Source organism: Ambystoma mexicanum, chromosome 4q (assembly GCF_040938575.1).
Source record: "Ambystoma mexicanum isolate Mex_15411 chromosome 4q, UKY_AmexF1_1, whole genome shotgun sequence".
In the NCBI taxonomy this organism is placed as follows: domain Eukaryota; kingdom Metazoa; phylum Chordata; class Amphibia; order Caudata; family Ambystomatidae; genus Ambystoma; species Ambystoma mexicanum.
Window position 1 is genome coordinate 1,203,619,573 of NC_090928.1, and position 16,321 is coordinate 1,203,635,893.

The 16,321-nt window shown below is 43.8% G+C and overlaps 1 protein-coding gene across 2 annotated transcripts in view; it reads left to right on the forward strand.

Annotated features, from left to right (window-relative positions):
- The window catches only part of MDGA1 (MAM domain containing glycosylphosphatidylinositol anchor 1), a 1,353,685-nt gene that overhangs the window by 1,323,187 nt on the left and 14,177 nt on the right, over positions 1-16,321 (forward strand). For both annotated transcript variants that reach the window (XM_069608760.1, XM_069608761.1), the window contains one exon: positions 13,780-13,910. In XM_069608760.1, the coding sequence (XP_069464861.1) occupies positions 13,780-13,910 (131 nt within the window). The remainder of the gene's footprint in view (positions 1-13,779; positions 13,911-16,321) is intronic.

Consider the following 16,321-nt stretch of genomic DNA (forward strand, 5'->3'; position numbering starts at 1 on the left):
ATGCCCTTCTCCAATCTCCTGTCTCCACAGCTTTCCTTGTGGCCTAATAGGTAACCCTGAAATGAATAAATACACATTCAGTTCTACAGTTAAGGCACTCAAACCTCATCTGCCAACTATGCCCACACCTTGTAATATACCTCTGAGCTGGCCCTCCAATGCATTTCCAGCATCACACTCCCCTTGTACGGTATAATGGGTTCGGCGGGTTGCAGGAGTGTCCTCTACAGTCACAGGGCAGGGATTGGGGCAGTGGCGCATAGATGCGCTTAATGTGATCACTGTGCGTATGAAGTTTTCTCAGCCACGCAGTGATCACATAAATCCCCTCTGGACAGTAGCAACGAGAAAGGGTTCACATTAAAAACTACCTAAATGCTTTGCATTATTCTGGGAGCAAACATTGTAATCTCTGATCATTTCAGCTACTGGGTCCTTTATGTTATGTTATGTTAAGTTGATTTATACCTCACATCGCTGCCATGTCCATGGTCTCCAGGCGCTCAATATCGGAATGTATAGGAAAGTATTTGTGGGGTTCAAGCCCCACACTGGCGCTGTGGGGACCACCGCCGTGCGGAGGGCCCCACCGCCACATGTCGTGGGATGGGGCAGACACAAAATAAAACAAGAAAAAAATTAATTGTTTCTTTTTGAAGTCATTATGCTGTAACAGAAATAATTTCTTTATGAAGGCAGAGTGACTACAAAAAGAAACTATTTCTTTTTGAAGTCCGAGGGCTCCCTCTAACCCATGACATGGTAGCCCTCCAGGCTGGTGTCCTCCATGTTACAGGGTGGGGGACAGCCCTATGACTTCAAAAAGAAATACTTTCTTTTTCAAGTCACTCTGCCTTCATTAAGAAATTATTTTCGTTACGGTTCGGTCCTTTAACAGAAATAATTTCTTTATGAAGTCAGAGTGCCTTTAAAAAGAAACCATTTATTTCTGAAGTAATAGGGCTGTCCTGCACCCCATGACATGGAGACCTCCAGATCCTCTGCAGATGACGAGAACAAGCGTTCCTGGCGTCTGCAGGGAGCTCAAGGCCTCGTTCCCTGCACCAATGGATTCAAGGTGAGAACATTTATTTTCTTTAAATGTGTATGCAGTGCATGTATGTGTTTGTGTGTGTATACATAAGTGAAAAAAAAGTTTTTAAAGGGACGTTATGTTTAAGTTGCAATAATAAAAACCCAAGAAATTCAATGAAACTATTTGCCAGTTATGGTAAGCTAAGCAACCATAACTCGTGCCACCACCGTGCACTGCTAAGACTAACACCCAGGACATCAAAGATGACATCACAAATATCATTGGGACCCCCCCTATAACTGTGCCCCCCCTGGAATCAATCTAAGGGGGACATATACTTTTTTTGCACTGTTTGGTGAGGATTTGTTCAGGGGGTGCACAATTGTAAGCCACCCTTCTTCATATGAGTTCAACAACTTAAGCATAACTACAGGGCACTACTGCAGGCCCTGTAATATATATATGTATATGTATTTAATGTAATGCGCATTAATGAGTGAGTGTATGTGTGGGTGGCTGCCAGGGAGTGCCTGTGTGAGTGTATGTCGAAAGGGTGTACACTTAAATGTATGGCTGGCTGGCTGTGCGTGTGTGTATGGCAGAAGAATGCACACTTAAATGTATGGGTGGCTGCCTGCGTGTGCCTGTATGGCGAAAGGGTGCACACTTAAATGTATGGGTGGCTGGACGTGCGTGTGTATGGTGAATGGTGTGTGTGCTTGTGTTCAGAGGTGCAACGAAACCTACACTTTCGGGGGGCTAACACCTCAAATGTTGGGAGAGGAGTTAACTTCACAGGGGGTGGGGGAGGAGCACAATTATTTGTGTTGGGGGCATCTAACTTCTTTATGCATTCTAATGAGACTATTCTAGTGCCACTTCAATGTTACAAGCAGTTTACTCTGTCCTTTATGGACTGCTGTGAGAATGAGCAGTCACCTGTCCCATCTCTACCCCTCTAATCACTCCCCTGGCACCGAAGTACTAAACCCACATCACAATTTCAATTGCCTAAAAAATTATGCATTTGAATGCAGGTACTAACAGTGAAATACGTTTCTTAGTAATTGCTGGGCCTTTATTAACGGAGATAACTCAGGGGCCATTTAACATCTGTGTCCTGCTCGGGCCAGCAATGGCTCTGAAGGTTAGCTAGGCCAAGTCAACATAGCCCGAAATTTCAGGGTGGTGGGGGCGCTGAAGCCCAGTCGGATCAATGGTTTTGCGCCACTGCTTGTGTTTAATGTCATGATTACTTATTGATAATCTTCATTACTCCTAGACCTATTCTTCCTCGTTCCAGTACTTGTGTATTAGGCACTTTGCCTCATAAACAAGTATGGGGATGAGGTAGCAGGACATGAAGATAACTCCTGGTTTAGTTACCTGTAACCTTCTTTACTCCCAAACCCACTCTTTCTCGTCCTAGTAATTACCTATGAGGCAAGGAGCCTCATACGTAAGCAGTGGGACAAGGAAGAGCAGCGTGGAGGTAATTCTGGGCTGAGGAGCTAATTCTGGGGGTTGGAGGTGGGAGGGAGAGGGGATGTAAGGGGATATGTGGGGTGGGGATTGTGATATAAATCTTCATGGTCATCCATGTCCAGGATAAGCAGGCGTGAAATGTGGTATTAGTAGCTAGAGAGGCATTTTGGGTGTAGCCAGTCTAGTCATTTCTTATTTTGGCCTGACTGACTGAGTATTTCTGATAAAGCAGTCCTGCTAAGTCTAATTACCTGCCTAGGGTGGCATGTGTGTTCTGCCAGTCTAGCCGTTTCTTACTGTGGTATTGTATATTTTTCTGGGCATCTGTGATAAAACAACCATGATAAATTTTATTGCTTTGACTGGCATTTTGGTGCAGCCAATCTGGGTATGTCTAATTTTTGCCTGGCATGCTTTACTGCAATATGTTATTATGTGTCTAGACAGGCCTATATTGTGCAGCCAGTTGGACATATTTTCATTGTGGCATGGCATTTTTAATAGCAAAACATTACATTCATTAAAGCATTAATGTTCCTGTGCACTGTTGGTGTTTTGCATGTATTGGATTTTTGGATTTGGTTTACCCTATAAAATAATTGCAAACGCTCTGCCTCTTAAGCCAATTATTATTTTAAGCCAATTGTGCTGTATAATGCATTAAAACACATATAAATGTATATATTCATCCTAGTGCATTGTGCGGCATACCCCTGCAGCAGCATGTTCATGCGTATTGCGCAAGCGTGGTAATCTAGACCGGCCAAAGTGTGGCGTGACCCGTGATTTGTTGCCGAGCTGGGGCGGGGGACTCTCAGCATGGCTTGCAGGGGGTGCCCCCAATTGTGTGCTACACCACTGAAGCCCAAGGTTCCCATAGGAAGTGGTGCACATGGAATGCCAATGTACAAGACCATGGGCGTCTTGATAGCTCAAGGGCAATGACAACGCCGAGTAACACAGCTTCGAAACCCAGTCACGTGCTATAAAAGAATAATTAATTTAATCACCACAGAAGAGACAAGTAACATATGTTGGATACGTGGCTGTAGAGGTATTGAGTTGTGGCAGTCTACGAAATAACGGGTTGTTGCTGACCGATGTAGACTCTGTGCTACATTCACAAATGATCCCTTTGTTTGGGTCAAGTCACTACAGGTATCACTTATTCCTAAGCGTGATTGTAAACTACCTCTCAAGATGGTATAACATACTACTGTTGGAAAGGTCCCTAGTCTTATTTGCTCACAGAGCCTATGCGTGTGACACTCCCAGGCGCAGTCACGGGACAGGGGACAGCGGGGGAGGTAAGGAACGAGTCAGGTCAAATAACTGGGGGTGTAAAGGAAAACAAAGGTACGTTGAAGGTGGCATGGAGAGGCACAACGGAAAAGTGTGCACACAGGGGTGTCTGAACGTGGAGATGCGACTGGAACTGGGTTGCAATTGGCGATAGAGGGGAAGGAACCGGAAGTTCCAGGGGTCGGGGGTTCCTGCATCCGATAACAAAATGTGTGAAAGCATGGAGACAAGTGAGGGGAGCAGGCAAGGGGCTCGGGATATTGACCCTCCACCCCACAGATAACGAGAAAAGAAATGAGAGAAGAGAACAAGCGGAAACTCCAGACCTGGAACCAGATGGGAGACTTTGACTGTCCCAGGGAAGGTTACAATGTGCAAATGGTGCATCGGGTTGCAGGTGACGCAATGGTCACATTGCGAAATGTGCACAAATGTTGTGAATGCTTGTAATGTTGCAATTGTGTGGGTGAGCACTTCAACCCAATGAAGACACCTGCTTGGCACACCAGAACATCTCTGCAAACTCTCACATTTACTTGTAATGTAATGTGATGTGATGTAATTTGTCGTTAGTATAGCGCCTTTATCCCATTGGTATGGTCTCAAACTGCTGTAGGTGAATGCCATCAGGGGCAGTAGTCCAAGGTTTGGGAAATTGATCAGAGGAGTTTAGGTTGCGTGTGTGCATTTTGGCCAAAGTGAAGTTAGGCAGGGGTGGCCAGGTCCCCACTAACTACCCATATCGAGCCGTCAAGTGGATGGGTACTTTGAAGTTGACAAGAGAGTAGTAGAACCTATTATGTGCCCCGCTAGACCGAATGCTTGCGGTGGGGGATAGCTGCATTCCAATGGCAGAGGTGCTGCTCTGTGATGTGTTATTGGTAGTGGTGCATGGTTGCGGATATGTGGGTGCCCTTGCCTTTGGCTATCTTCCATTAAGCCTGTAGTGTGATAGATACCTGTGTTCACTTGGCTGGCTTCTTGGTTTGTTCTGCTGTACAGCTAAAATTAAAACTAAAACTAGTGGCTAACTCAAATATCTTGCTAACTACTTAGAAGCAGTGGCTGGATCAAATGACCAGCTTTAATTTAAAGTGGTGGCTAACTCGCATATCTTTCTAAATGTAATGCTGTGGTGAGCTCAGCATACATGCCAACCCTCCCGATTTAGGCGGGAGACTGCCGATTTTTCAGTGAAAAATATTGCTATTTTTCACTATTTCTCGCCTAAAATCAGTGTAAACCCAATGCATTTCTATCTGGAAATGTACGTCTCCCGATTTCTCTGTGGAAATCTCCCTCCCATGTGTGTCTGAATGTTGGCATGCATGGCTCAGATATACAGCTCAATTCAGCCATAGCTCTCAACCATTTGTGCTGCAAAGGCGGGCGAAATCACCCGATTTTGTTTTTGGCGGGTGAGACGCCCATTGGAATGAATGGGCGTGCAGGAGGCTTGGCGGGTGATTGAACCCTTTACAAGGCGGGTGACACCCGCCAAAAGCGTGCGCGTTGAGAGCTATGATTCAGCTCTCAGGAATACTTGTCTCGGAGTAAACCAACAGAAAAGTTAAACATCATTGTGTTAATCACTGAGACAAACTTGGGAGTTTTGAGTAACTTATGAGTCAGCTAGTACGATATGCAGAGGTAATTAAAATGTCCTACTGGAATTAGCAATTTATTCCCTCTATGTTTACCAATGGAAGAATAAGGCATCTAGATTAGTGTTTATTCTGAAAGCATATCTCAGTTCTAGCCCTCTACAGCTCCATTCCAAAAAAAAATCACTTGCTCAATATAGATATTGTGTCTCTTTTCAGCAGAAATGGTCAGTGCTTCTAAAAAGCCTAAAGGCCAATGTTTGCTCCACTCTCTCAGTGGTCTGCACAGACGCCAGCTGTTGCGCATCAGGTGACTGATCACGCAGCGTGATCTCCAGTGCGCCCCGTCTGCCCGCTCCTCAGTGCCACTCTGTTTCATTTCCCTCCCGGAAGAGACAAAACCGTGATCAGGGCCTGCTCGGGGTAACATTTATAGGCGTCCCCCTGGGGGTACTCTATCAGGCATCGCAGCTGGGCCCTCTTTGTGCGCGCCTGAATACGTGGAAATGCCAGCATCCTGCGCGGCCATTGATCTCCCAGCGCGTATCAGCCCCCAACCCCCCCATTCCTCTCCACCACGTTCATGTTGAAAGCACCAGAGAAATATTGCGACACCATCTTGCAAAGCCATGGTTGACTGGCTTGTGCCGCTGCGATTTCTCCCCGATCTCCAGCACCTTCCTTGGCTGCCCCCGTCTTTCCGCGCCATATGCCTCTCCAGGTGCATCCCTGTCATTTGGCCATCAGCTTTTTTAAATTTCTAGATAATTTGTTTTGTCACATTTCTGTGTGTTGTTTTGTGTGCATGGGAGTGGGCCACTGCAGACATTGGAACCTTCCCTAGTCAAAATGAAAGGCATTTCTTAAGCATTGGAAAACTGCTTCCAAAATGTCTTATTTGAGCAAACACTAATGTCTACCTAAATATGTACTTGGCCCCCATAAAATTAAACCGAGCGAAATACTCACGTCACATTTTCAAAACAGTTTACTGAATGCTTAGAGAATGCAACAACTGCTTGTAAAAGAGAAATGCTTACCACTGCCTGGAAACTGTTATTTAGAAATTCTAAATGTTTGCAAATGTTAATAATGTCTCTTTGTTTATAAATATAGCTCGTTGTGTTGAGATTATTTAATCTGCTATGTAATGCTCTACAAGTATCCACACATACTCATTTCTGGAGTCAATAACTCAAGCAACATCAGAGTCCATGCACTGGTCTGAAAGTGTAACAAAGAGAAAGAGACGGAGGTGGGGATGGAAAAAGAGAGAGAGAGAGAGGTTGGCATGTTCATGTTAGTTTGTGTTAATGATCCCGAAAATAAGGGTTCATGTTGTCGACTCACTATTTGGTAGCGTGGCTGAGCGCAAAGACCTATTCACAGGAGATTGTAGTTGCAAGACTTAGTTCTGAAGAATTCCGAGTTAAGTCATAAAGAATGTAATGTGTAGAAAAATAAATTACAAAATAAAAATCAATGAACTACAAACTCAAGAAACATCATAACACACTGACAAAGGTCATGGCAATCTAGCCAGCAAATGGCAATAAAACCTACAAACATCAGAGTTAAAGGCAGCTGAACAATATATCTGGACATTTTCAGAAAAAAAGCATAGTGTTGTCTTTTGTAGAATTTCAGCTGTGATAAACTTAGAGGGTGAGAACTATCGGGGACCAGAACAGAGCCCAAGCTATTGGATAAACTAATTCTGGCACAAATATAAGTCTCCATGCAGGCGCGAGACCTGAAATTGTCCAGGCGGTAAACCTTGAATGGCACAATTCCTAGCTGGGTGTCCTGTTTGCATCCTGATCCAGGGCTGTATGTTGTGGTGAGATAGAATAGAAAATCAGCCAAGGTTGGTGACGAAGATGGCTGGACTGCGAGGCAAATTAGCTAGGTGGGTTCGGTGGCTACTTGCACTCCACCCCTTATACCAGGATTTTGAGGGCACTGAAAAGGCTCTGATAAGGTGCTGGTAGCATCTGGCTGTGGCTGATGCTGGCAGTGCCTGTCTTCAATGAAAGTCTTCCAGATCCGCTTGCCAGTTTTACCAGCTGGACTCTTTAAATTCAAGCACTGGACCTCATTATCAGTTTGGCGGTGTGGTAAAAAATTGGCAGTAATTTCATTCCTATTATCAACACATGTGATGGGTGGAAGCTTATAAATTAATCTTAACCACTGATATTGCTATGGGCAAACTTCCACGCCATTGTTTTTTAGTCCACCTGCTCCATAGTTGAAGGGGACCAGCCATATGCAAATCAGTCTTGGTCCTTCCACCAATGGGAGCAGCCCAGCCTTGACAGCTTGGCCATGTCCCCTCTGCAGGGAAACACAAGCAACCCCAGACATTGAAGTCTTGTTGTGTCTCATCCATGAGGTGCAGCTTGGTTCGCTGTTTATGCAGCACGCAAAAGGTCCATATCTGGGATTACCCTCTCTCACCATGGGAGACAAATTATAACCACAAATTGTGGTGAGTGGAAGGTTATTATTTAACCTTAACAACTGGTGTTGCTCTGGGAAACTTGTGTAGGAGGGCAGCCAAATGGCTGTGCGATGAAATATAATTGCAAACAACAATTGTCCTGGCACATGTGCCAACGGGTACAGTATGGACATAATGTTCCAATAAATTGAATAGCAGAAACGATGTTCTTTCCAGCAGCAGAGCTGTCACCCAACCACTGAGAAACCTTCCAAGATCCCCAAACTCATTTCACATAATGGATCATGTATGTGATAATGGCTAGTTTACCACTGACCTTGGTCAGTCCAGAACATCGGAGGCCTTGTGACGGAAGGCTCTCTAACACCATGTCAGTGGCACGAGCCATCCAACCCTTATGCCATCATGTTTCTGTTCATGTCCAAACATTTTTAAATTTACACCTATAGCAAAAACCTGCTCTGCCACACGGGCTATGATTGAAGCACCCGTTCATGTGCCGGGTGTATGGTCCCTTCCATTGGAAGTACTGGGAAGGGTGGCACATCCGACAAATGGGGGAATGACAGCACTGAGGATTAATCCCAGGGTGAGAAGGAGGTTATTCTGAAAACATGATATCCTTCACTTTCGAGCTACATGGCTGAAGACCTTAGAAGCACACCTTGGAAGACTCTGAGCGATAGTGACTGCCACCACAGGTGCTGTTTGTAGACGCAGGATGTTTGTTTTTGTGCCCCTTCTGTTTCTGATGTTTCTCTGCAAAGATGGTGTTCCCTCCTATGAATTTTCCATCATGTATGGTGGATATCATCTGGAATTGGATGGCCAGGCTCCTGTGGATTTTCCATTGGGTTGGTGGATATCATCTGGAATTGGATGGCCATGCTCCTGTGGATTTTCCATTGGGATGGTGGATATCAGCTGTAATTGGATGGCAATGGTCCTGTGGATTTTCCACCGGGATGGTGGATATCATTTGGAATTGGATGGCCATGCTCCTGTGGAATTTCCATATAGTTTGTTGGATATCATCCAATGGCCATGCTCCTGCGGATTTCCCACCAGGATGGTGGATATCATCTGGAATTGGATGGCTATGCTCCTGTGGATTTTCCACTGGGATGGTGGATATCATCTGGATTAGATGGCCATGCTCCTGTAGATTTTCCATCTGGTTTGGTGGATATCATCCAATGGCCATACTCCTGTGGATTTTCTACTCAGTGTTTGTTCATTGTTTGTTTTTGAGGCCCTCCTGCCTTCCTGGGCCTCCTGCCTTGTTGGCCCACCGCCTTCCTGGCCAGTTGACTCATTGTTAATTTTTATTGTTTCACTGTTGCTTTTTTAAAATGTAATATTTAGTCTTGGCCTCCTCGCTTGCTTTTTGTCTGAGTTTTGTGTGGGATTGCCTAATTGTGTCTGGCATTTACTAATTATTGTGGTACTTCCCGTTTTCTCAGTCTTGTTGGTTCATCATGTCCTTTCCTTTCTGAATGGTTTCTTTTGTCTTGCTCCGGCTATTGTGTGTCCTCTCTGTGTATTTCTTCTAATCATTTCATGTTATTGTACCATGTCACTAACTTGTGTATAGCGCGTTGGCATAAAGCGCTATTGAAACAAAATAAAACAAACAATAAAACAAATATGGAGTGTATGTGGCTCTTGAGGACCTGTCTTGCAGACTCCTGCTCTGGATAATTGAAATGTGTACTTAATCGTGAATGTGTCAACATTTTTTGTCTTGGGTTTTCACCATTGAAAAGTAAGCCTATATATGCCTACATATGCATAGATATGCTGTTAACAATGAGAAGAATGTGAATTAGGCCACTTGCTGCAAGACTGCCAATTTACTTGTGAAAACTCAATTTTTAGAGAGGATGATCTTTCTATCGGGGCTCTTTGTATGAGTTGTACTCAAAATGTACTCATTGCGATGATCTGTTGGAAGGAGCTCTACTGTGTATGCGACCCCTCCTCCTTCCAGGGGATTCTTCTAATTTACCGCTCGATGCAGTGTTGGGCATGGGAACCCAGTGTGGTCCCCAAGATTCAGTGCCTACCACCGCATCATGCAGGGAATTTGATCAGATCACTGCTCGGTGCAATCAAAAATGGTGGCTGCAATGAGAGAACATGTTGTCCGCCATTACAGCAGATCCCTGCAGACTCTGCCTGCTCATTGCCTCTCCAGCCCGCAGCAAAATTATAATGTGGGTGCACACATGGACGGATTACCTGCACAGGACAAAGAAACACAGTGTGCTGGTTTCCCACCCTGTGCCGTACGGCGTGTGGGGTAAAAGTCCCAAAATGGGACACATATGGGAAACTACAGAGTTTGTGTCTGTGCATTTTTGTTTTGTGCGGAGGCTTCATACTGAGGCAATTGAAAACCACAAAAGTGATATACCTGTCCAATAAGCATGCCACATGAGCCCGGAACAATGTATTTTCAAAAAAGCTGCTTAGTATTACATCTGTCACAGAAGAAAACATTTAACAATGTCAACATTTTTGCTGTATTTTTTACCATTAAGATCTTGCATATTCAGAAATAAATACTGCAGCTATTTATTAAGGCTCCGGTAATATCCTGTAGATCTCCTCCTATATGGTATTCCTTCATCCTGACTGATGCCGATAAACTTTGATCCATGATGTCAAAAACTAAAGCTACTTACTTTGCCGATGATCCTTGTCCAGCCTCAAAAGTTTAATCTTTCTTCCTTTTGTTCTTCAGCTTGTTTATCTTTTGCTTGGTTCTCGTTGTTATCCTGCTACTCCTAAAACAGGTTATGCCTCACCCCTGTCGGAAAGAAACTAATTTCGATGCTAAATATTTGTTTTATTATCAACCGACAACTTCTTTGCAATTTCTTAGCACATTTCGAGAAAGAGTGGTCACTGATCAGTTGAATGGATAACTATACCAAAAGGAGCAGCTTCATATCTATATGTGTTTTGACAGAGTTGAAGCACAACAATTGCCACTTTGCATATCTTAGATGATGTGTATGGAATTTCGGATAATGTTGCTTCAAGTGTACTATGGTTCTTGACTTGTCGGCAGCTTTCGATATGATTGGCGCTGAGGATATTCTTAAGACTTTATTCCATCAGATGGGTCTCATGGTGTTTCTCCTTGACTGTTTTTTCTTCCTTTTCGGATGCAAGACAGGATGTTGTAATTATGGGACAGGCTCGCTCTAATCCCTTCACAGTACCTTCACAAAGTCCCTCAGAGGTCAATCGTTTCACCACTGTTTAATTTGGAGCCCTTGGGCAGTTCGGCTGCAACTCATGGAGTAGACGTGCACCAGTATGCTGATGATACTCTGCTATATCTCAGAATCTCTTCTGAAACAGATGTGATGTGGCTCCGTAGATGCCTACTCGATATTGAAGTGTGGATGGCCTCTCATTTTTTGAAACTCAAACCAACCAACATTGAGTATCTCTTATTTTCTCATTCCTCTTGTTTACTTCCATTTCTAGACTGGTGTGCTGGAGCAATAATTCCTGGGTCCCCTCTAGAATGTTCTATTTTGGCAAAATCATGGGGTTTCACCTTAGATTCACAATTGTCTTTAACGTCACACAATAATTTGTTGGTTAAATATGGGCAATTTATTCTTTTTGCTTTGAAAGCTGTGAAATCTTTTATTTTGATCAGTTACGCACTTTCGGTTATTGGTGCAATCTTTGGTTTTATGGCAGATAGATTTGAGCAATTCTATTTTAGTTGGCCTCGCCCAATCAATCTTCCTTGGCTCCAATAAGTCAATAACAGCTGTCTTTCTCGCTGACGCTTGTTTAATTTGTGGAGTCAGGTAGTTTGATCCTATTACCTCTATTTCAACGACCCTTTATTGCTTACTGTTAGATGTTAGGATTTTGTTTACAATTCTATATATTAAAAGAAAAGCCTCCACCTTCAGACCACTTCTTCATTGGCTGAACAATTGAAGATCTCGGAGTGATCTGGAAGCCTTTGCAGCTGTGACTCTTTCGCCTGGAAGTTCAAACCTTTATTATTTTTTAACATATCCTTTTAAGATGCTGCAGTTTCCTGCTGGGATGCTCTGCCGCCTGACTTCTGTAAGATCCCAGAGTACTTGAGATGAGCAAAGCTCCAAAATAATGGTTTCGGAATACTGTGAATTAATTGATCTCCGATCCTTTCTGGAATTCATTTCTTTTCTTTAGAATATTTTATTGTTTTTTCATCATTTATTGTTTTTTTTCTGTTTTATCTTGTATGTTTTCTTGTTTTGTACAGCCCTCTGACGCATTTGTGCCTTGTTCGTGCCACATAACATTTGAAATAAATAAATGCCCGGAAGTGCCCAGAAAAAGCACAAATTCACTTATTTAGCATTGCATGACAAAAGCGAATGCATTCTCCCTCGCAGACACAGGAGAGCAACAGCAGGGCCGTGTACTGATAAAACTCTAAAATGTACCATGTAAGTTCGAAATAATGGTGTTGTTGAGCTGTTGTAGCTAGAGAGACAGTCTTTAAGAGGTACCAAGGAACGTCAATAGTTTCTGTAATTTCATTCTGAAGAGAGTGCAGTATTAGGGGGGCTGTAGCGTAAGTACCTTCCATCTGTAAATGAGCTCCAGACAGACCGGGAGACGGGTGGTGTCTTGCGGAGGGGTCCCTCAAGCTAAACCTTATCTCAGTCAGTGCATGACTGTTGAAGAATACTGAATATACTTACCCTTCAACAATGTAGTAATGGCCCTTTCAGCTGTGATGGGGAACTCCTGGATAATGAGACGTTTGGAGCAGGAAACACACATTGGTAGCAGTAGAAGGCAAGATAGGGGATCATAGATGCAGGGACTCAAGAGTTCACCTAGGATCGTCACAGAAATGTATCTTCAACCAGAGCAAAAATGAGGAACCTTCCCGACAAAGTCTGGCCCCACCTCTCGTTCTCTGTATGTGAACCTCTGTAACCCCTCCATCCATTTGCTTCCAACTGTACCCTTAGTTATCTATCCATTTAATTGTATCCATATTGGTGTATTCCTTTTCTGTATCACCATGTTGTGCAGCACTCTGTTGATTCCCAGCCACGTTCACGCTATGTGATATGTGATATGTCATTTGTAACGCGTCTATACACAGGTGTTTCAAGGCGCAACAAGACAAGGGAGGGAAGACAGAGGGAATCCCATTGAGATGGAGTGAATTTTTCGATCTGTCAGACACTGTGACGCATATGAGTGCACGCATGGGCTGACAGGCACAGCCGGGACAGAAGAGGGGAGTGTGCATGCCTGTGTGTGTGAGTAATGTTTGGTGAGGGGAGTGTGTGCAGATGGTAAATGGAGGTGTGTTGCTGTGTCTGCATGTTAGTGTATCTGTGGGGAGGGTGAAAGGCTTTTGTAGGGAAAAGGGAAGGAGTGGGAGGAAAGGGCAGCTCAGGGGTTGAAAGCCCCCGATTTACACAAAATATCTCACCACTGTGGGAAGGGGGCTGCAGTGTAAGTACCTTGCATCCTTGCATCACTAAATGAGGATGGAAGGTGGAGGTGGACAGTGGAATGGATTTGTAGGGGAAAGGGGTTAGAATGGGGCTCTGGTTTTGAGCTTGGGAGGTAGGTGGTGTAGAATGTGATAATTTGGCATTTTGAAGACCACACAAAATTGGCTGGAATAAATCTGTGTTTTTGTGTTTGGGCTTCAAAATGCAGAATGATCACATAGAACCATCCCATTACATACATAGAAGCCTTGATATGAGCTGGATGTGTATTTGCATTTGTATTTCTTTCTTTATAGAGCGTGCCAGGCCCAAAGGCATCTTGATGAACCTTTTTCCTCTGTGTTATGCATGTCTTTTCACATACGTTATGTTCCTTTCTTGCAGGCTCATTAAATATACTGGTCCGTGTGAGGAACATTGGTACCATGGACACCCAGGTCTGGACTATGAGCGGCAACAGAGGCAATATGTGGCAACATGCCAATGTTCCCATCAACCCATCCGGCCCCTTCCAGGTGAGCAGCGCCATGGAGTGGCATGGTTTCGGCATGCCTTCATCAGGACAGTCAGTACAGTCAGATTGATGCATCATCATGTATTTGTTTTACATGTAGCACTGCTACCACCAAAAGACTGTTTTTTAATGCTGGGATAATATCTTCATCTATACATTAGCATCCATATATGATGTTAAAACACTTATTTATGTTAGCAACTGCACATTAAAAAAATCTCAGCGGTCCTAGATGTGAGCTCCCTTGCACATCGGTAACTCTGATTCAGCTTCCACTAAAGAAGATCTCCTCAGAAATCCCCCTAATGACGCCCACACTCGTGCTCCATTCGTATGTCAAGGCATGTCAGAGATGTGCCACAATGGTCCACAATCATCATCCAATCGCAAAGGCAGGTGTCAGTCTCATTGACCTCTTTAAGATGGGAAGGAGATCCTCAGGAGCCACAGATGTACATCCACTCCAACCCTGAAGGAAAAGGCCAGCCGGTGAGATATTACCATTCGGCAGAACAGTTCCCTAAAGGCAGGAGTCCTATTTGACACACCCCTTTCATGAAATGGCAAGCACCAGGACACAGGAGCTGCAGGTAGGGAGTCAAGACCAAAATATGAAACAATGAGGCTACACAGGGTGAAAGCAGATTTCCAGTTAAAACCACTAATAGCACAGGGTAAGACTTTAGACCAAGGGAAACGCCACCGGGAACTCTAAGAAGCCTTAAGTGCCTACCGAGTCTCTAAACAGACTCAAAATATGATCATGAAGGAGTGTGTCCTTCTCATCAACAATGGTTCATGTGCAATAGGAAAACAATCCTAGTCTTAACGACAGTTGTGAGAACAGAGCACCGCTCTCGTGGTGCTCCTTTTATACAATATCTGCTCATCCCCCCTTCGTGTCTGACGCAGCGTACATCGCAGTAGATTAGAGGAAAGAACCTATCCACGTCGCTACACACCACTACAGACCGAGAAGTGTGGCCTTTTCGTGTTCCATGATCCCCTGACACTATAGGAGGAACGCGCTTCACTGTGCCCTCTATCTCCAGGTAACCGGTGAGTCCACAAGGTGTGGGAGGGTTTCCTAACAGAGGGTGTTATAGCCCCATCCCCTACCCCTACCACCAAGAAGATAAAGCAAGTCAGGCCTGAGCTCTACTAACCATGCTCACTGTTTAGATGGGTCACCTTAGCAGACCGAGGTGGAGGCCCCACAGAGTGACAGCAGGGATACAACCTTGCATCCTTCACTGCCCATTTTAAGCACAACACAACCTGATTTAAGGGCAACAGTAAGAGACAACACACGCCACACACACAATGCTCTGTCACATCCCACTCAGACTCGCAGTGAGCTCTAAAATTGAGGGAAGGTCACAGTAGCATTTAGTTTGCCCCCCACGACTCCCCTCAATGCAGATTACAGACTTGGAAGTCACTTCCATAACACTATGAGACTCCATCATCCCTTTGACCAGCACATCTGTCCATTACTAGAGGCCCAACATCGTAACATCCTGGCCCCACATCATATTTCAAGCAACCGAAATTAATATGATAATAATAATAATAATAATAATAATAATAATAATAATAATAATAATAATAATAATAATAATAATATATCACAGATTTCAATAGTGCTTCTTAGTGGATTCCTTTTGCTTCTAAGTGCTGTTATAAAATGTTTTATTAATATTCAATTTAATGGCCCTCAGTACAATGAATAGATGAGTTGACCCAGTCGTGGATTAAAACCTCTGAAGTGGAGACTTGTCATAGCTGAGCACTTAATTTATTAGTAAGCCTGGCCTAATAAATTCAGCTGAACCCAGAATCACCCACATCTTCACTGTATTTTAGGAATTCTTCTTCGGCCATACCTTTAAGAGATATGGGTGACCAATTTTAAGTTAAGCTTATGAGAATTTATTCTGATGAAATGTTGCTGTAATCATTGGGTTGAAGAGGTCAGACCTTTTCCTGCCAGCACTTGTTCAAAGCAAATAACGTATAAAGTTAATGGAACAGGTCAAAGTTCAAAACCTTTTCTGCCAGCTATGCTCCAGGAAAGCAACATTTCCAAATGACTAATGGCTTGCACCTAGCTGTTCCTTTAATATAGAAAACAACATTAACTCGATTTTCAGATGACAAATAATTGTAATATTTAAAAAAAAAACACAAAAGGTTATGCAAAAAAATGTGCAGAGGATGCATTTTTTATTTGCATTACCATGTGAAATGCACAAGTCCCTCTATTCACAAAGGTGGCATGCACATATTCAGCAGGCTGCGCATCAGTACTAATGGCATGCTAGAAATGCCCATTGCATATATTAATGTCAGGAGCGTGTATGCCGCCTCCCTCCACCAATAGGCCTCTTACTGTACATAGATGTGAAATAT